The sequence below is a fragment of the Haliotis rufescens genome, unplaced genomic scaffold (genome assembly GCF_023055435.1).
Source record: "Haliotis rufescens isolate VD_foot unplaced genomic scaffold, xgHalRufe1.0.p SCAF_13, whole genome shotgun sequence".
Lineage (NCBI taxonomy): Eukaryota > Metazoa > Mollusca > Gastropoda > Lepetellida > Haliotidae > Haliotis > Haliotis rufescens.
In genome coordinates, this window is record NW_025963813.1 from 37,830,964 (window position 1) to 37,852,157 (window position 21,194).

General features: G+C 41.0%; 1 protein-coding gene across 2 annotated transcripts; it reads right to left on the reverse strand.

Moving 5' to 3' along the window:
- Positions 1 to 3,062: 3,062 nt before the first annotated feature.
- LOC124123543 (translocation protein SEC62-like) lies at positions 3,063 to 20,990 on the reverse strand. 2 transcript variants are annotated; one of them, XM_046486730.2, is made up of 9 exons: positions 20,867 to 20,990; positions 11,644 to 11,752; positions 10,530 to 10,629; positions 9,156 to 9,285; positions 8,148 to 8,267; positions 7,677 to 7,754; positions 6,175 to 6,235; positions 4,236 to 4,355; positions 3,063 to 3,786 (listed from the first exon to the last, which is right to left on the reverse strand). In XM_046486730.2, exons 1-9 carry the CDS (start codon positions 20,909 to 20,911, stop codon positions 3,344 to 3,346), a joined length of 1,206 nt encoding a protein of 401 aa, XP_046342686.2. In that variant the 5' UTR covers positions 20,912 to 20,990; the 3' UTR covers positions 3,063 to 3,343. The 2 variants fall into 2 exon arrangements, with proteins under 2 accessions (XP_046342686.2, XP_046342687.2); XM_046486731.2 differs by lacking the exon at positions 20,867 to 20,990 and adding an exon at positions 12,667 to 12,747.
- Between the last annotated feature and the right edge of the window lie 204 nt (positions 20,991 to 21,194).

Below are 21,194 nucleotides of genomic sequence, written 5' to 3' on the forward strand. Positions count from 1 at the left end.
TTGACAGCGGAGATGTCACAACATACAAAGGGAGATAACTTCAGTTAGTAGTGGTACCTTATCACAGGCATGAAAGATGGACAACCTCAACATACATGTCAAATCTTAGAGCTGAAGATATTTATAGTGTTTGAAGTCAGGGAGAGGGATTGTGTCATATTTCTTCAAACAATCTAGATGCAGACAACAATGAAAGAAATCGCTATTTCATTCTAATCGTGTGTGTTGATAGTAAATGAAGATTAACGAAACTGTCTGCAAGACTTTTTAAAGAATTTAACAACAGTACAAGCATTGGATATGATAGAACGTATCACCTAGACATAATGTACTCTGCTTGGCTCGTCACTGGTCCCTCAACACTTGGTTCATAACTGGTAGATATCTTCTTGAATACATCAATGATCTTTGGCTATCAAATAAGTGAGTGAGTGAGTTGGGTTTAACACCGCTTTTAACAATCTTCCAGTTATATCATGGCGTGTCAGCTTAATGTGGGAGGAAAGCCCGAAGTGATGCAGGTCTCAGACGTTTGCCACTTGGCTGAAACCCACGAGCACGGGTATGGTGCTGTCAAACCTAGAAACATAATCGGGGCGAACTGAGATTCGAACCCACCATCATGGGTGCCCAAGGGACGCAACTCTGCAAAGCGAATTGCGGCGCCTTAGACGACTGGGCCACCCGTGCCCCCGCTACACCAATGTAGAGAGGTGGAAACAAGAGAAAGACAGTCATCCCAGTTTCTTGTCTCATATTGTCAAATTTCACACTTAGCAAATAAACAAATTCTTGGTCCTAAAGTAGGAAAGGCCTTGTCTTAAACTGACATCATCCATGTTAGATGGTTTGGTTTGTTGTTTAACGCCGCACTCAGCAATATTCCAGCTATATGATGGCGGTCTGTAAATAATCGAGTCTGGACCAGACAATCCAGTGATTAATATCATAAGCATCGATCCACGCAATTGGGATCTTTGACATGCATCAACCAAGTCAGCGAGCCTGACCACCCGATCCCGTTAGTCGTCTCTTACGACAAGCATAGTCGCCTTTTTCGGCAAGCATGGGTTGCTGGAGATCTATTCTCCATGTTCGAAGGAGTAATCTGTTGTTTGTGTACAGTTTTCCATCTGGATACATCCACGATGCAGTGATACACAATGAATTGAGTTCTAGTCATGTTATTGTAAACATCCAAGTGCTGTGGGTGATGCTGTGGGTGATGCTGTGCTACCCGTCACCCCGGCTTCATACAACCAGGGGTGGCCTTGAGGAGGGGCGTGTCAGCAACAGTTCCAGTTACCATGGTTACTTGACAGCTGGGAAGATAGTCACAACATACAAGGGGAGATAAGTTTAGTTAGTAGTGCTATTACTTTATCACAGTCATGCAATATGGAGAACCTCAACATGGCCAACTCGTCCACAAGGAATCTAATAGATCTGAAGAGATCGATTGTGCTTGAACCAAATACAGGAATTTCTTCTGATATTTGTAAATTTGTTTGTTTCTCCAAATCTTCCCTCAGGGATAATCGGCCCCAAGTCTACATGTGAGCAAAAATTCCAAATTTGAAATTATAAATTTTCTGATTCATGTCAATATAATCATAAAAAATATATGGCTTTGTGAGTGAGTGAGTTGGGTTTAACGCCGCTTTTAACAGTATTCCAGTTATATCGCGGCGTGTCAGCTTAATGTTGGAGGAAAGCCGGAAGTGATGCAGGCCTCAGACGTTTACCACTTCGGTGAAACCCACGAGCACGGGTATGGTGCTGACAAACCTAGAAACATAATCGGGACGAACCGGGATTCGAACCCAAAATCATAGGTTTCTGGCGTGCCCAAGGGCGCAACTCTGCACAGCGAATCGCGGCGCCTTAGACGATTGGGCCACCCATGCCCCCTATGGCTTTGTGGAGTCAACATGAATATCACTGATCAAAGGACCAAGAAGAGAAGGGGCATTATTGTACTAAATACAACGTTAAAATACATCTATATTAAAGAAATAATAACATTAAAAATATCCCAATTTAGGTTTGTTTGTTTGTTTGTTGTTTTACACCTAACACAGCAATCTTCAAACTACATGACGGCGGTCTGTAAATAAGTCTGGACCAGACATTCCCGTGATTGATATCATGAGCATCGATCCACGCAATTGGGATCGATGACATACATCAACCAAGTCAGCGAGCCCGACCAACTGATCCCGTTAGTATGTATGGGTTGCTGAAGAAACAAATAACAAATTCCCTATTTATCTGCAATGGGAATTTAGTATGGAAAGCTAGATCAATCCCTATCACAATTTATATCAGGGGCGTCGGATGCATCGATGAATCACAAATTAATACTTGATGATACAATACATGATACGCCTACCCACGTATCAATAATGTAATAATTTTGTAATTATTTCAAAACGCAGTATTTATGAAGTTTTGCAATAACCCAGCCTGATAAGTACTCAGGCCAACGTTACCATGGTTACCTTCCCGCCTGTCACAAACAAAATTCTATATCTGACTGCACAACAGCATTAGAAACCAGGCAAGGTCAAAAAAGTTAAATACAATCTTGGTTGGTGTACGTGACACCTCCAATATGAATCCCGACCGTGCAGAATTTAATAAATATAAACTACCGTATTCGACGTAATAAGCGCCAAGGGCGCTTTCAAAATTAGATATAAGGGGCTCTTATTAGAATATTATTTTGGTGGAAAAAAAAGTTAAAAGATGTTAAATTTTGTGGTTTATGCTGACAGCCTGAAATGTTTACATATGACAGATATATTTTTCCAGAATTTAATTGCCAATAATATAACACATGAGTGCGTATCATACACGAATAAATAAGTCTTGTGTACATTGATCAATCGGAAGGGGTGCTAATCGTGATTGTTCACTAGACAATATATTAGCAAATATCGCAGTGGGTGCTTATTAGACCAGGGTGCTTATTATGTCGAGTACGGTATCTGTCAACAAATCACAATTCCTGATAGAGGACGCCGTAGTTGTATGGCTAATAATTATCTGTAAGAATGAGATGATAATCATTCTTTATTTAACAGACACAGTGTTACAGATTTGATATATAACATTGTTTCAAAGATGCTTACCTAATCATATACAACAACCTAAACATGTATAAGTTGCTTATACAACATAGTCAGATATCCCCAATAAAACAAATAGTGTCAGCATTTGATGAAGTTGAACATTTAACGTTCTTAATGACATGATATCCAGGTTTCTTTACCTCAAAGTCTTTGCTACCAGCCCTGAACATGTATAAACTTCATCAAATCCTGAGTTCATCATTGTAAACTTATTTATCTTTCTTTCCCTCAGTGTTTTCGTCTTCTGAATCGTCTTCATCATCAAAGTCATTATCTTCATCATCAATCTCGTCATCATTTTCCTCCTGAACTTCCTCATTTCCTGCAATTTCTTCTCCAGTAAGCTCATCCTTATCCACAAGTTCGAATTCCCCATTTTCACTTTTATCACTCCCAGAATTTTCATCCTTTTCAATTTCTTCCTTCTTTGCTTCTCCGGGTCCAACCTTTTCTTCTTTATCCTTCCCGGTCAGTTCCTTGTCCTGCTTCTCCTCCTCCTTGTCTGGGTTTGACTCCTTGCCGAAGTAATCGTGTTTATAAAGAGGTTTGAAGGAGTCAAAGAAACCAACATCTTCTGTCAAGTTTGGTAAGAACCAGAAGTGATGTTTTCCGAAAGATACAACCCACACCAGGCAGAATAATATAAGGCGAACTGGAAAACAAACACAGGTCATGTATGGATGACGTTGTAAACAGTATACCACATGGTCACTCACTGACCACTCATTTTATTGTATCACGAAAACATGACCGTTTTTTTTCAACATATGGGAACTTTAAAATTACATCCTCCCAAAAATTTCATTTTAAATCCTAACCTAGAAGGATATTGTGTTTTGGGATCTCAGCAACAGGTGAGTGAGTATGGTTTTATGCCACTTTCAGCAGTCTTCCAGCAATATCAGCAGGGGCACCAGAAATGTGCCACAAACATGGAGGTCACTGAACCCGGGTTTTCAGCACGATGCTTTAATCACTGCTTCATAGTATTTATTCACCTGATGAAGGAGCAAGCATATACATCGAAACGTTGTGATCCTCATAACAAACTTGACATCGATAATTTCTCTTAGGACAAATGATCTTGCCAGTTTTACTCACCAACAACAAGTGAGAGGATGAAGCCCACGAAGCCAGCAGCAGCCAGACTGAGATAGTAGACCCCGATCCGCACCTCCTCCGGCCACAGCGGGAACAGGCAGAGAGCCGTGGCACCAAACACTGCAACACAAGGAGGAACATCACACATCTTCACACATATACCACCACATGGTGACACCAGGGCAAGATGACCTGCAATTACTAAAGTCACCCTTGACAAGATGACCTGCAGTCAGTAAAGTCACCCTTGACAAGATGACCTGCAATCACTAAAGTCACCCTTGGCAAGATGACCTGCAATCACTAAAGTCACCCTTGACAAGATGACCTGCAATCACTAAAGTCACCCTTGACAAGATGACCTGCAATCACTAAAGTCACCCTTGACAAGATGACCTGCAATCACTAAAGGCACCATGGGCATGATGACCTGCAGTCAGTAAAGTCACCCTTGGCAAGATGACCTGCAATCAGTAAAGTCACCCTTTGCAAGATGACCTGCAGTCAGTAAAGTCACCCTTGGCAAGATGACCTGCAGTCCGTAAAGTCACCCTTGGCAAGATGACCTTCAATCAGTAAAGCCAACCTGGCAAGATGACCTGCAATAAGCAATGTCATCCTAGTCAAGATGACCTTCAATAAGCAATGTCACCCTGGTCATGATGACGACCTTCAATCAGTATAGCCATCCTGGCAAGATGACCTGCAATAAGCAATGTCATCCTGGTCGTGATGACCTTCATTCAGCAATGTCATCCTGGTCACGATGACCTTCAATCAGCAATGTCATCCTGGTCAAGATGACCTTCAATCAGCAATGTCATCCAGGGCAAGATGACCTGCAATCTGCAATGTCACCCTGGTCAAGATGACCTGCAATCAGCAATGTCATCCTGGGCAAGATGACCTTCAATCAGCAATGTCACCCTGGTCAAGATGACCTGCAATCAGCAATGTCATCCTGGGCAAGATGACCTTCAATCAGCAATGTCATCCTGGGCAAGATGACCTGCAATCAGCAATGTCACCCTGGTCAAGATGACCTGCAATCAGCAATGTCACCCTGGTCAAGATGACCTGTATCAGCAATGTCATCCTGGCAAGATGACCTGCAACCAGCAATGTCACCCTGGCAAGATGACCTGCAATCAGCAATGTCATCCTAGCAAGATGACCTGCAATCAGCAATGTCACCCTGGTCAAGATGACCTGCAATCAGCAATGTCATCCTGGCAAGATGACCTGCAATCAGCAATGTCACCCTGGTCAAGATGACCTTCAATCAGTAAAGTCACCCTGGTCAAGATGACCTGCAATCAGCTATGTCACCCTGGGCATGACCTGCAACCAGCAATGTCATCCTGACTAGATCCTCTTTAGTTGGCTCTGCGAATCTTTACAGAAAAATGCAGCAGTTTTTGTTTATAAGTCAAATGCCCCACCTAATGACATTTCAGCCATATACCAACGTAAACAATCGAGTCTGGACCAGAGAAACCAGGGAAACCAGTGTTGATATTATGAGAAATGTTAGGCGATGACACGCAATCAGCTAGGTCACCAACCCGCACTACGCAATCCATTTAGTCGTCTGTTACGACAAGCATAGGTTATGGGGACCTCTTCTGGCCAGGAATCCCAATAGGGATATGCACAGGGATTTATCTAGACCTACTCAGAGGACAGTATATGGCCCCATGTCCACAGTAAATGGCTGTAAAAATTCCCAAAATGGAATTACAAATTTCTCAAAACATGTTTCATAGTAATAACTGATGTTATGTCTTTGTGGAAATGACTTGTATTTCACTTGTTTGGAATCCTAATGCATCCTTGTTGCAGCAACGTAGACTAATAACTTAGTCCACAAGGTCTCCACAGCCTCCTTGCAGTCAAGGCAACAAATGTCACCCGATTTGTAAGTTTGGTAGCTACCTACCCATGAGAAGGCCGATGAGGAAGGTCTTGAGTGGGACGGGATCATATATCCACACATACACCTGGTGAAAGAAAGGTAATGTCAGTATAACAAACACTTCCTGGCTTGTCATTCAAAAATACACACACTCACACACTTATTTACAACCACAAAACAGATCTTAACTAGTAACAAAATAACAGACTACCACCTGGAATCTACACGGGGGCAACTCCTTTCTTTACATAGTAATGTCATGAGACAATATTTCAAAGTATCTGCACATAAGCAGTATGCAGTCACAGAGCTTGACGTGACAGCCACAGTCACATGGCCATCAGACTCGCAGTCACAGAGCTTGACGTGACAGCCACAGTCACATGACCATTAGACTCATAGTCACAGAGCTTGACGTGACAGGCACAGTCACATGACCTCAGGCCTCACAGTCACAGAGCTTGACGAGACAGCCACAGTCACATGACCATCAGACTCGCAGTCACAGAGCTTGATGTGACAGCCACAGTCACTTGACCATCAGACTCATAGTCACAGAGCTTGACGTGACAGGCACAGTCATATGTCCTCCGGCCTCACAGTCACAGAGCTTGACGTGACAGGCACAGTCACATGACCATCAGACTCGCAGTCACAGAGCTTGACGTGACAGCCACAGTCACATGACCTCCAGACAGTCACAGCGCTTGACGTGACAGGCACAGTCACATGACCATCAGACTCACAGTCACAGAGCTTGATGTGACAGCCACAGTCACATGACCATCAGACTCATAGTCACATAGCTTGACGTGACAGGCACAGTCATATGTCCTCCGGCCTCACAGTCACAGAGCTTGATGTGACAGCCAGTCACATGACCTCCAGAAAGTCATAGTGTTTGACATGACAACCACAGTCACATGACCTCCAGCCTCGAAGTCACAGAGCTTGACGTGCGGCCACAGTCACATGATCATCAGACTCGCAGTCAAAGAGCTTGATGTGACAGCCACAGTCACATGACCTCCAGACAGTCACAGCGCTTGACGTGACAGCCACAGTCACATGACCATCAGACTCGCAGTCACAGAGCTTGATGTGACAGCCACAGTCACATGACCATCAGACTCGCAGTCACAGAGCTTGCCGTGCGGCCACAGTCACATGATCATCAGACTCGCAGTCACAGAGCTTGATGTGACAGCCACAGTCACATGACCTCCAGACAGTCACAGCGCTTGACGTGACAGCCACAGTCACATGACCATCAGACTCATAGTCACAGAGCTTGACGTGACAGGCACAGTCATATGTCCTCCGGCCTCACAGTCACAGAGCTTGATGTGACAGCCACAGTCACATGACCATTAGACTCGCAGTCACAGAGCTTGATGTGACAGCCACAGTCACATGACCATCAGACAGTCACAGTGCTTGACGTGGCATGGACAGTCACATGATCTCCGGACTCAAAGTCATTGAGCTTGACGCGACAGCCACAGTCACATGACCTCAAGACTCACCTCGTCTCCATCCACGAACCGCTGGTCGTCATGCATGTTAAGCTTCAGTTTCCTCTCCTTCTTCTTCTTTTCTTCTTCCTGAAACAAGCCAATAAAACTATTTATGTTAAGTATGCAGCATAAAGCATGTAGCAAGGCTAGACTCATTCAATGTCTCTTATCAAATTATACATCACCAAGTGACAATGGTATCTTAACCTACTTTTATTTTGTTTATCATGTCATTTCTTTACAAATTATATCTATGTCACACAAAGGTTATTTCACAGTATACTGTAGATGTTTTTGTCATCTGTATTTCAATTGTTGTCCTTGACTGTTGTCATATCATGCCATACATAGTTACCTCCCTTTTCTCCATAAATACTTACCTCCCTTACATACAACATCACCAAATACTCAATAGTTGTGATTGATACTTATTTCAGTGAAGACATCAAATGACCAATGTTATTGTTTTATTCTCTTTACCTTCTCTGGTTTCTTCTCCTCCTTCTTGTCTCCTTCTTCCTTCTTTTCTACTTCTTCTTTCTTTTCTTCTTTCTCTGTGTCTCCATCTTTCTTTCCCTTCTTTTCCTTTTTCTTTCTCTCCTGAATTCCATAATTTCAAAACTCAACTTTTCAGATTAATCATCACCTCTCCTCATCAAACATTTTCGTAACATATTTCAGAAAGCATTTTCATATAATTCTCATTTTCCTACCTTGACAGTGACAATGAACCTGTCTGTGATAACCTCAGTTAACAAACTAAAGCACAGTTTGGTACAGCACAATCTCATTAAAATCGCTAAACAAAGATTTGAGGACATCCTATTACGGGTCACGTCAGAAAGACCTTTCATCCGACCAATCAAAACATCGCTTACCAGATCATGAAAGTGAGTCGGAATGTGCTTTCTAATCATGCAACCTCGAAAACATTAACGTGCTGTATTCGGCAGGAATCATGCACGTTGAGACGCCCAACGCTAAACACCGTATTCGTGCGTGTGTGATTCCCGTGCACCCTTTCGAGTTGAGTTGATTGGTTCAACTGTGTCATATGGCCCTGTGACGCAGGGGTAGCATTATGCAGATGGCTGTTTCAATGAATGCTCGTTCCACCCGTGACGAACAGGTCTGGTTGTTGATGAAATATAGTGATAGCTAAATAGACAGATTTTTTATTCATGCACCGATTGTCTTTAAATGTAATATCCAGTTATGTATGACTGTTTAATAATCTCATACCAACTTTGACTATAGAAGGTCCAATAGTTTTTCAGATATTGTAGTAAACGTCGTCACCTTAAATTAACTTCCAGACTATAGTCCTTTGGATATGCAAGGACTACAGGACTGGTGCCAATTTCTATAGCTGGCTGGCGCTGACCCAACCCAGTGAGCAGGGCATTACATACATTACATCCCGGTCCATTCTGTGCAGTAGCTGTCACGAGAGACCCCTTCCCCTGCCACTAGGCTTAACCTCCTCACCCGAACTGTCTCCTCATTGCTTTCTTCATCCTTCTCCCCTTCCTTGAGTTTCTTCTTCTTCTTGGTCTTGTCTCGGTCCTTGCTTCGCTGTACCTTCTCTGCTCGGTGGAAGAGCCCCTTCTGTAGCAGCCTGAAACACAGAGTCATTGTAGCAAACCAGTGTTGATGACATTCATGAACAAAGACGACCCCCATATCCATGATATCTGGAACACAATGCCAGACAACCACTCATTGCAACCATCTCATATAAGTGGACACTGACAACAATTACCATATCCCATGTACTTAGCATTCTGACTTCAAACACTGGAAATTGTTTTTGATAAAGTTACTAGGCAACATATATCTAGCCCTTTCACACTGCTATTTTCTGTATAAAATACTTCATATATTAGGACCCTGCCCACATCAATCTGGAAAATGCTACAGATCTCGAGATAAGCTGTGTATTTGCGTAAAATATGCATTAAATAAACTGAAATCAAATCCTAGTGTATCAAATACGCAACAAAAAATATAAATACGTTCTTGAAAAAAAAATAAAGCTTATATTACAAGTATCAAATAAACTGATTATGTATATTACAACTGTTTGATAAAATGATTCTGGATCAGCAGATGGTGAACAGCTACATTCGGAAAAGCTTGTGCGACAAAAATACTGAGAGATGCCAATTGATAAGCACATCGTGCCTAGTCAGTGTACAGGTTGTATCTTAATCATGTTAATAAGTCGCTGATTTGTGATTAAAAAAAAATAGTGTTAGGTTTTGCAAACAAAATGGCTTCCCAGAGAGGGAGCAGGAAGCAGATGCAGATGGGTATACTACTATTCACATAGTTTAAAATGATTTTCAGGGATTGTTACAAAACTGGTTTTAAGTTAAAATACCCAAATGTCAAGAAACAGGTGGGTTAAAAAATTGGAATACCCTCTAAAAATTGTGGATACTCAATCAAAAACAAACCCCTGGGTAAAATACCCAAACAACCAAAGGCTAATCTAGAGCTGTGTGCTAAAGGTATCCTTTGTGTGTGTATGTCTGATTCTGCTGGGGGGCCATGGGTGGCCCAGTCGTCGCGATTCGCTGCAGAGTTGCGTCCCTTGGGCATGCCAGAAACCTATGATTGTGGGTTTGAATCCCGGTTCGCCCCGATTATGTTTCTAGGTTTGTCAGCACCATACCCGAGCTCCTGGGTTTCACGGAAGTGGTAAACGTCTGAGACCTGCATCACTTCGGGCTTTCCTTCCACATTAAGCTGACACGCCGCGATATAACTGGAATACTGTTAAAAGCGGCGTTAAACCAAACTCACTCACTCACTCACTGATTCTGCTGACGCTACTGCGAGGGTGTTGAGTGAGGGTACCTGTTACAGAATGCCACACAGGATGACCGGTTGGTGAACAGAGGCTCCTTGGCCTGCTTCGACCACTTGGACTCCAGCAGAGCGTCCACCGCTTTATTGGCTGCAAGCAGAAGAAGCCTTGTTAGTTTGGGTTGTTTGTTTGTTTGTTTATTTGTTGTTTCACGCCGCACTCAGCAATATTCTAGCTATATGACGTCGGTCTGTAAATAATCGAGTCTGGACCAGACAATCCAGGGATTGACATCATGAGCATCGATCCACGCAATTGGGATACGATGACATGCAACCAAGTCAGCGAGCCTAACCACCCGATCCCGTTAGTTGCATCTTACGACAAGCATAGTCGCCTTTTACGGCAAGCATGGGTTGCTGAAGACCTATTCTACCCGGATCTGCACAGGTCTGTGTCCAACAAAGCCACATTAGCCAATAGTTCCAGAATATTTATCAAACAGTATGTATAAGCTAGCGTCTCCTCAGGGTATAACAGACTTTCAACACTCAAGGCGAAGAGGGTGGGGCTGAGTAACTAACTGACTTAGACCATATGGTTGGCCAAGAAGGCGTCACTCCCCTCTTGTCTGAATCAAATCATACGACCTTAGCACGCTGTTCGTGCTTGGGTCGTTACAAAGGATAGTGACCCGTCAAGACAATGGGCCCTAGTGATATAAGGTGACATAACACACTTGATAATCGAGGATGGCTTGATGGCAGTTGGCTGACCACATCCATCACTGGAACATGGTCAGAGTGAGTGAGTGAGTGAGTGAGTGAGTGAGTGAGTGAGTGAGTGAGTGAGTGAGTGAGTGAGTGAGTGAGTGAGTGAGTGAGTGAGTGGGGTTTTACGCTGCTTTTAGCAATATTCCAGCAATATCACGGCGGGGGAAACCAGAAATGGGCTTCACACATTGTACTCATGTCGGGAATCGAACCCGGGTCTTCGGCGTGACGAGTGAACGATTTAACCACTAGGCTACCCGACCACCCTCCAGTCCCTAGAAGCTTTCAACACACAATATATCGATGATGCTCATACATTTGCAGGAGCTTCGGATATACGTGGAAGGTGACTTTGTGAGTGGATATGGGCAGTAATCATGATAACACCTACCAAAGAAGCACTGTACTGTCATCCCCACCAGCCTCCCTTGTCTGGTCGGAACACCGAATCGGAGAAACTTGGCAACAGCATACTCCTCCTTCGAGGGCTTCTCCTGCACCTGTGACATAGTAACAATTATCACTGGGTGCTATATCCTAACCCACCTCCGTAGCATATATACATGACACAGTAACCATCATCATACAGTGTCTTGCAGGCATCACGACATGTCTACCACATGACGCTATATCCTAACCAACCTCCGTAGCATATATACATGACACTGTAACCATCATCAACAGGATCAATCAGTGTTTTCAAGGGGTAGACTAAACAAGAAATTTCTATGTAGCCAGCAGCGCTTGCTCCATTTAAAAGTTACTGGCCTTCTCTTAATGGAGGAGACAGCAAAGTTGTCGAACCTGTGGTCGTGTAGCCTACTACCGAAAATTTTTAAACTCCTCAACCCTGCAACGCCTTTTCCATTTGTTTTCTGCATTCTGAAGTTAAATCTTGGCTTCCATTTGCCTCATTTCGTGGTGGTTTATGGGCAAAATAAAGATGTTGTTGTACACAACATTACAAAATGGCAACCTGTTGGAATTCTACCAAGTTGATCAACATAAATCTTTGAGTTAACCATTCACATCACACACACCCTAAATATTTTCTCATCACAATAACACATTCACTATCCGTGTCCAATTAAAAAAAATTAACATTCACGGAGAAGGGGTGAAATTTTGACCAAATATGCAGGATATCTACTTTACATTACAGCAAGCCCTTTGTAATTTAAACTGGCCATGGGCCACTGGCCAGTAGTTAAATCAACCCCTGTCTACCTCAAGATGCAATACCATAACCCATCTCCGTACATATCAGCATATACATGACACAGTAACCATCATCAATCAGTGTCTTGCAGGGCATCGCGACATGTCTACAACATGATGCAACACCCTAACCGCTAACCCACCTCTGTACATATCAACATATATACATGACACAGTAACCATCATCACTAAGTACCTCGCAGGGCATCACGACATGTCTACCACATGATGCAATACGTTACGCTTGAGACGAGCTTGTTTATTGTACATGTAATCCCCTTCGATAAATATGGCGTCTGTGGAGGTCAGAGGTCAAAGTTGTGTAAGTATGGCCTGTCAACCAGCAAAACGTAAGCGACACGCAGTTACAGAACGCGAAAAAAGGGAAATTTGTCTGTTTAAAGAAAAACACCCGTCAGCAAGATTAGAAACCATCAGTAAGCATTATGGCACTGAATTTGGACATACCATAGGAAAATCGACAATTGGTGACAGTTCAAACTTCCATGACAGACTTTTTGAAACGTGTATGAATAAAGATTGAGTGGATGTATCTGTTTGCTCTGTCATCTGTCATGAGTTGCATAATTGAAGGGAAGTAACTCTTCCAGTAAGAAGCTGGTTTCAGTTATACGGCAATTCGTTTATACGGACGAATTGTGAAATGACGATACCTTTACTATTCTGCTATTGGGCACTTTGGTAAGGAATACAAGACTAGTGCCTATTTCTAACGCTGCCATCATCAATCAGTGTCTCGCAGGGCGTCACTGCATGTCTACCACATGATGCAACACCCAAACCCACCTCCGTACATATCAGCATATCGGAATCATCAATACTCATGAACACAGATATTAAGTCAGTTAAAAAAACAAATATCAACTGCACTCAGGATCAGTCCATCAAGACAACAGATTCATCAAATTCATAAAACTTCACCATGTACAGCAGCTTATGGCCATGCAGACATATTGCATTTAAACATGAGACATCAGACCTGTCTGATTCATGCTAAACAACTAGAGGTGTAACGATATGGGAGGGTCGCGATACGATAGGAATCGCGATACAGGGGTCGCGATACGATACGTATCACGATACAGTGTTTACTGGTACAAGTTAAGCCAAGTTGCTGTCTTTCTGCTCTCTAAAAGATGTGACAAGTACAGTTGAAGAAGATATAAAGTGTTTATTTACTGTTATAGCAAATTGTCAGCAATACAGTATGTTTTACTGAAACAACAAACTGGCTTTGAAACTGTTAAACATATTTCATGTAAGTAAAACTGTGTTATGAAAATATCGTATGGGTTGTGCTATATATTATCATTATAAGGACTAGTGGACAAAAACTGTTAGTTTCTATTACTGTTAGCCATAGTCATAATCGACCCGATTTTGCATGCATTAATTTTTTCTCTCTCTTTATCATACAGCACAAATTCATAGCAGCTGCCGCTTGGTAATTTTATGCCAAGCGTGCCTTTTTACTGCCAAGATAGTTCAGGTGTGATATCAGAGGCTGAAGCAATGTGATGCATTGACTACAATAAACGTCATTACTCTACGAACTGATACACATGTGTGTCCCACACTGACATGGAATATAGTTGGTTGGTTCGTCTGTTTGTTGTTTAACGCCGCACTCCGCAATATTACAGCTATATGACATCGGTCTGTAAACAAATGGTAAATAATCGAGTCTGGACCAGACAATCCAGTGATTAATATCATGAGCATCGATCCACGCAATTGGGATCAATGACATGCATCAACCAAGTCAGCGAGCCTGACCACCCTATCCTGTTAGTCGCCTTTTACGACAAGCATGGTCACCTTTTATGGCAAGCATGGGTTGCTGAAGACCTATTCTACCCCGGAATCTTCACGGGTTACATGGAATATGGACAGAGCAGGGATAGAAATGGGGTATTCTAATGTGTACCATGTGGCATTTACATTGATATTTAGCAGACTAAAGGCCATCATTAATAATACATGTATCTGTGTCTAGCAACCTGAGCCAGTAGTTTGAAGTGGGGTCGGTAGGTAGAGAATTTTAATAACTGTTCCACCATACCATTAAATGATTAAGGACAGACTTTATGACAAGGGATGTCATAGCATATTATGACATTGATGTATCAGGAATTTTTTAATGTCCATGCTGTATTGACATGAGCAATACAGATTTATGAATATCGATTCTAAACACACTAAACTCATAACTCACTGCCACAGAAAAGTGTAGTCTTATTAAGATCACCATGGTTGAACTTAAAGTGACAGTGACGGTTTTGTGTTTTAATATCATGACATCCCACCCTTAGTTCATGGCCAATTCAATTCTCAAACAAACACTAGAGCTCCGCACAGTGAAGCTGACATCGCAAGCCCTGCACAGAGTAGACAGGCTACAGTCATATTTTCTGTTAGATGCAAACTGAAGAGAAAACTTGTGTATTTTTCTCACGGATGAGTAAATTAGTACTAATTGCCAGCTTGATAAGCTTAGAAGCCTTGAGTGAGTGAGTGAGATTGGTTTTAAGCCGCTTTTAGCAATATTCCAGCAATATCACAGCGGGGGACACCAGAAATCGGCTTCACACATTGTACCCATGTCTGGAATCAAAACCGGGTCTTCGGCGTGACGAGCGAACGCTTTAACCACTAGGCTACCCGACCGCCCCTTAGAAGGTTTTTAATACATATTAATATGCCTCGGTCATTTTGGACGAGTCTGCACATTTCGATAAACATGTCATGAAATGTTTAACTTTCACTGAGGAAACATCCTATCTACATTATTATGCAAAACAATATGTACAGCGCATTGAAAGGCTTGCATTAGGCCCATGTTAGGCCCACCTGTGCTTATTTCAGAATTCAGTGTTTGTCACACACAAAAAACAGACACTTGAAAAGCCTACACCTGCAGTGTGGTCACTGAAGCAGAAACTTCTGTTGTGCAATGAGCTTGGAGGTTATCTTCTATTGTTTGCAAACCGGATAATGAGATAGCAGAAAATTAAAAAAATATTTAATGCAACAGCCTAGTTCATATTTAGCATGAAATGTATTTATTTCAGCTCCACAAAGGAACCATATATGGATTATCACGATACTTTTGAGCATGTTGATATCTCAATTACAAAATTTCCAATCAATATGACACCTCTAGTTTTGATGAAGAGAAGTCTGTGACCATAGCACTAGTTTGAAGTCTGAGTCAAGGGGAAAAGTTGGTCTGGAAAGCTCATAATAAAAGTCAACATGATAACACTAGCATGTATCGGTACAAAAACTGATGCTAAGAAACAAGGACTAGCACGGACAGTCAAGTCAACAGCTTTTGGCACAGGCTGCAAGCATCCCATGATTTTGCTGCAGACAAAACATTTTCAGGATTTAATGTTTGTAATATTTGTGTATTCTTCTCTTTCTATCATGTCCACAGCATTAGAAATTGGCACCAGTCCTATAGTCCTTGCCAAACTGCCCAATCATAAAGGTATCTAAGGACTAGTAGAAATTTGCCATTATTGAGGGTTTTGCTATGTGTTATCATTATAAGGACTACTGCTGTACTGGACTAAAACAGTTAGCTTCTATCGCTGCTGTCTATATTAGGACCAAATGTAAGAAAATAAAGACCTAGAGGACATTTTGGATGACAATCACCATGAATCAGTCAATGACCTAGCTAGAAAATGAACCAATCAAAAGCCTAGGGACCCCTTAATTTCATGTTTGATTACTGCATGAAACATGAAACATGAAACATGAAAGTTTTAGCACTGAGACCACTGTGGTAACAAGTGAGATTGGTTTTACGCTGCTTTCAGCAATACTCCAGCAACATCACGGCGGGGACACCAGAAATGGGCTTCACACATTGTACCCATGTCGGGAATCGAACCCGGGTCTTCAGCGTGACGAGCGAACGCTTTAACCACTAGGCTACCCGACCGCCCCTAAACTATAATAAATGCTAATATACCTTGTATATGACCTGATAAGCACAAAACTTGTAAACTAGAAGAAACGTTTACCCTGTCCTGCCAAGGCAAGCCTTCGTCATCTTCATCATAACAGGAGCTGGACATGCTAACACAATTCAGTTGCCACTAGTCTGTGCACTGAGCAGTCCCTTGTTGTTGGTACACAACTGGAATGCCAGTCAACACAAGGAAGAGTGTCCTACATCACTGTTATGTTTTGTCTCAGCTCCACTGGAGGTAAGTCAAATATGAGGATACACAGAAAAGGAAATAATTCAGAAAATTTTACACATAGTTAGTTTTTCAGATTTTGCAACATATGTCAGCATGGTAAAGTCATGGTAACTGTCTTCTGTCTCTTGTTTCACACTCTTAATTCAGACGATTTCCTTGCGTTGATCTCAGAGATGGAAAAGCATAACTGAGAAAAAAACTTTTTTTCTCAGACTCCAATAATGACAACACAGAGCTCCAGATAAGCAGCGTATTTGTGTAAAATACCCCCCCCCAAATATTCAAATCCCAATTACTTTCAATTAACTTGCGTACAGAAACACATGCATTACATGAAAAACTCAAATGTATAGAAACAGCACGCGTAAATACACAATGAAGCTTTTTCAGCATGCGTACAAAGAACCTAATTTCCAAAAAACAATTACAAACAGTTATATTTATCTAAACATTATTTCATTATTTTTAAACCTTAAAATGTTCACTAATTTTGGGAAAACCCAAAAGAGTGATGAACAGATGAGTGATAAAATATTGGTTACCCAATGAAAAATGTAATAACCCAATAAAAATAGAAACCCTAGAGTAAAAACTCAATTGCTCAAAATGTTATCTGGAGCTCTGTATTGCTTGGGGAAAATATGCAGAGGGGTTAATGCCAGGTAATTATGTTCTCCCAGTGGTGAGCGAATACAGCATTCGATGTAATAAGCGCCCACGGCGATATTTGCTAATATATTGGCTAGTGAACAATCCCAATTAGCACCCCTTCCGATTGATCAATGTACACAAGACCTATTTATTCGTGTATAATACGCAATCCTGTGTAATATGCACCCTCATTGTGGACAATTAAATTCTGGAAAAATATATCTGTCAAATATGAACATTTTAGGCTGTCAGCATAAACCACGAAATTTATCTTTCAACTCTCTTTTTTTCACCAAAATAATATTCTAATAAGAGCCCCCTATTTCATAATTTGAGAGCGCCCTGGGCGCTTATTACATCGAATACGGTATATTAACAGTCATCACCTCCTTCACAGCAGATGGTGGAGTAAACATGGTCCAGTTTAGAAATACTCCTCCATTATTGGAAATCTGGTGACATACTGTGAGTTTGTCAACAACATACAACCGTTACAAAAGTAGCTATTTGCACACACTGATGGCTCCACAAAGTGCCTTCATTAAAGCTGTGCTATTGTTGTGCTGAACTATAAAACTCAATAAATTGATTTCCACAAGGGCAACTCATACATATTGGAGTAGTTTCAAAATGTTTATAGATATACCATCATCGCTATATTAAGCTTCCTCCTCAACAAGCACGCCCTGACCCAACTCTAGACCAATATGTAAGTAGTCTTCATAAACGCCCCCTACTCAGACTAAAAACGTACAGTACAGAGCAATTTTCTTGTGAATATTATCATTAAAGAGAACTATAGCATAGAAGGGGTATAAAACTGACTATTATCAAAACCATTTTCGTTTCATCAACAGTTGAAATAAGCCTGTTCACTACCGCTCGATCTGAACAAACAAATTTAACTTGTCACGCTTATTGTGTGTGTTGTCATAAGCATTCCCATTTTCTTGGGCGCTTATTATGGTGAATATGGTATAAAGATTACCGTATTCGACGTAATAAGCGCCCCGCTCTAATTAGCGCCCACAGCGATATTTGCTGATATATTGGCTAGTGAACAAGCCCAATTTGCATCCCTTCCGATTGATCAATGTACAAAGGACTTATTTATTCGCGTATAATACGCAATCGTGTGTTATATACACCCTTAATTATTGGCAATTAAATTATGGAAAAATATATCTGTCGCATATAAACACTTCAGACTGTCAGCATAAACCACAAAATTTATCTTTCATCTGTTTTTTTTCACCAAAATAATATTCTAATAAGAGCCTCCTATTACTAATTTTGAGAGCGCCCCGGGCGCTTATTACGTCAAATACTGTATTCATATTAACATGGTTAACTGTCTTCTAAATAGGCCTGTGGGTCAGTGGTTCTTACATCATGCACATAAACATTAATATTATCACACATCGCTATATTTCATCAGGCATGAGAGAACAGTACTCTAGTTATATCACAGCGTGTCAGCTTAACGTGGGAGGAAAGCCCGAAGTAATGCAGGTCTCAGACATTTTACACTTGGGGAAACCCACAAGCATGGGTATGGTGCTGACAAACCTAGAAACATAATCAGGATGAACTGGGATTCGAACCCATAATCATAGCTTTCTGGCAAGCCCAAGGGATGCAACTCTGCAAAGTGAATTGCTGCGCCAAAGACCAGTGTACATGGTGTAGACGACTGGGCCACCTGTGCACCTTTTGACCCAAGCATCACAATACATTGCAATACAAAGGTCAACGTATGCTGTGTACATACAGTGAAACACCTTTAATCTGGACAGTGTTAAGTATGGAAACCACCGTTGACAGACTTTTCTGGTAGCAACAGATGAACACAAGGCAGTTCTCCACAACAATGCTTCATTAATCTGGAAATTTCTTAATCCAATTGATTTTTACTCTCTTTTTTCATTATGTCAATGAATTTGTCAGCAATTTTCAAACAATTTTTTCATTATGTCAATGAATTTGTCGACAATTTTCAAACAATTTTTATTTGTTCAAAGTTGGGACTGGTAATTTTTGACACGTGGGAAGTCAGTCTAGACCAAGCCTGTTAATATAAATCAGTATAGTTCCTTTTGATCAAAGGAGATGAGTGATGCTTGACACAGAAAATTAAAAATATTAGATGAAGGCCAAAGTATTTAAAAATGACCTCATCAATCACATTACTGTGTTTCTTGTTATTGTGTGTGAGTTAAAATTAGGTCACATCGGCAATATTTCAGCCATATTGTGACTAGACAAAGTAATGCATGTGCTTTCTGGAAATCATCAAAAGACAATAATATTAGTAGTGACGTATCAGAGATAGATATATTATCAACTAGCTTGAAAACAATACTGAGATCAGATTGTTAAATGACAACACAATATAAAACTAGATAGGCAGTAAGCAAGAGTAGACCATTGCGACCATTGCGACTTACAGTACTTCTGCTTCCTGCATGGTTGGCTAGCAGGGTGCATTTCTATAGAGTCCTAAATTATGTGTAACTTGATGTCAGACTGGGAGAGTGAAACAGTATAGGCAGAAAATGATACCGCAGAAAAAATTGAACAAGTCTGACCCCAGTAATCTGAAGTTTTTACTGTTTAGTTGTAGATGTTTTAACAATATCATGTGTATGGTATTGTATACATGGTATATGGTAAGGTATTTAAGTTTTTAACTAGATCTAGTCATGTTTAATCACTTGTCCCAAGACAGAGTTTAGTAAAATCTCTGACAAGAAATACTAGCTTGACAAGAAATACTAGCTTGACTAAAAATAGTCAGTACAAAACTTAAAAGGGAGACCATATGGTCTCTGACATAACATATGTTGAGTGAAAAATCTGCTGAAATGTGGGATGTATTTGAGCTATCAAATACGCACATATTTGTCAAAGACAGCTTAACCATGTTAACTATACAACTAGACTCCCACATTTACTGTAGTTTATTAAATCACAATCAATTTTAACCAAATTCAAGTGATATTTTTTGTGACAATACTTCCACTTCCCAAAGACCATTTTCCAAATGAAGTGTACAGCATATAAAATGGCCAGTGTTTTAGTTAGGCGACGACTGACACATTGTTTTTTTATGATTTTTGTGTCAGCATTGTATTGTATGATTATTATGTATGTACCAGATGTTTTTGTTTTTTTAATGATATCGACATTGTGACAGAACACGGTTGAAAATTGATCAGTTTTACTGCTATAATTACTGAAATAAACGCTCGCTACATAGGCCAGTTTAAATGTATGGACTGAGACAAGTAATTAATTATCATTAATGTTCTATGACGATGCATGGACCAATGTTTACAAAACCACGGGTTCCTAGTTTTGACATCTGCCAGGCGATTCCATGTTCAGTGGATGATTGTGACTGGCGTTCGTCCTTGATATCCGAAACAGCAGGATGTCTGGCATAAATAACAACTAAACGTGCATCAGAAACCATAAAGATCATCATATGTTCAGTCAGTGACCTACCTCGTCCATTTTGCGCCGACTCTTCGTCTTTCTTTCGACCGCCATTACGTGGCTTTGACCTCGCTTTGGTTCCTAAATGGGAAAACCCCCATGTGACCAAACAAGGGGGATAATAGAGAATTTCCTCACGACATATCCATTTGTATGAACTGTAATGGACGGTATAAGATGATTACACGTTCGATTCCCATCTGTGTATATGTTCTTACCGTTGTAGATTTTGGTTATGTACAACAGCACTATATCAACTTACATTAATATAGCTGTAATTTGAATGAAAGAAAAATATCCAAAGCAAATTACGAATAAAGTTAATTATGTCAAATCA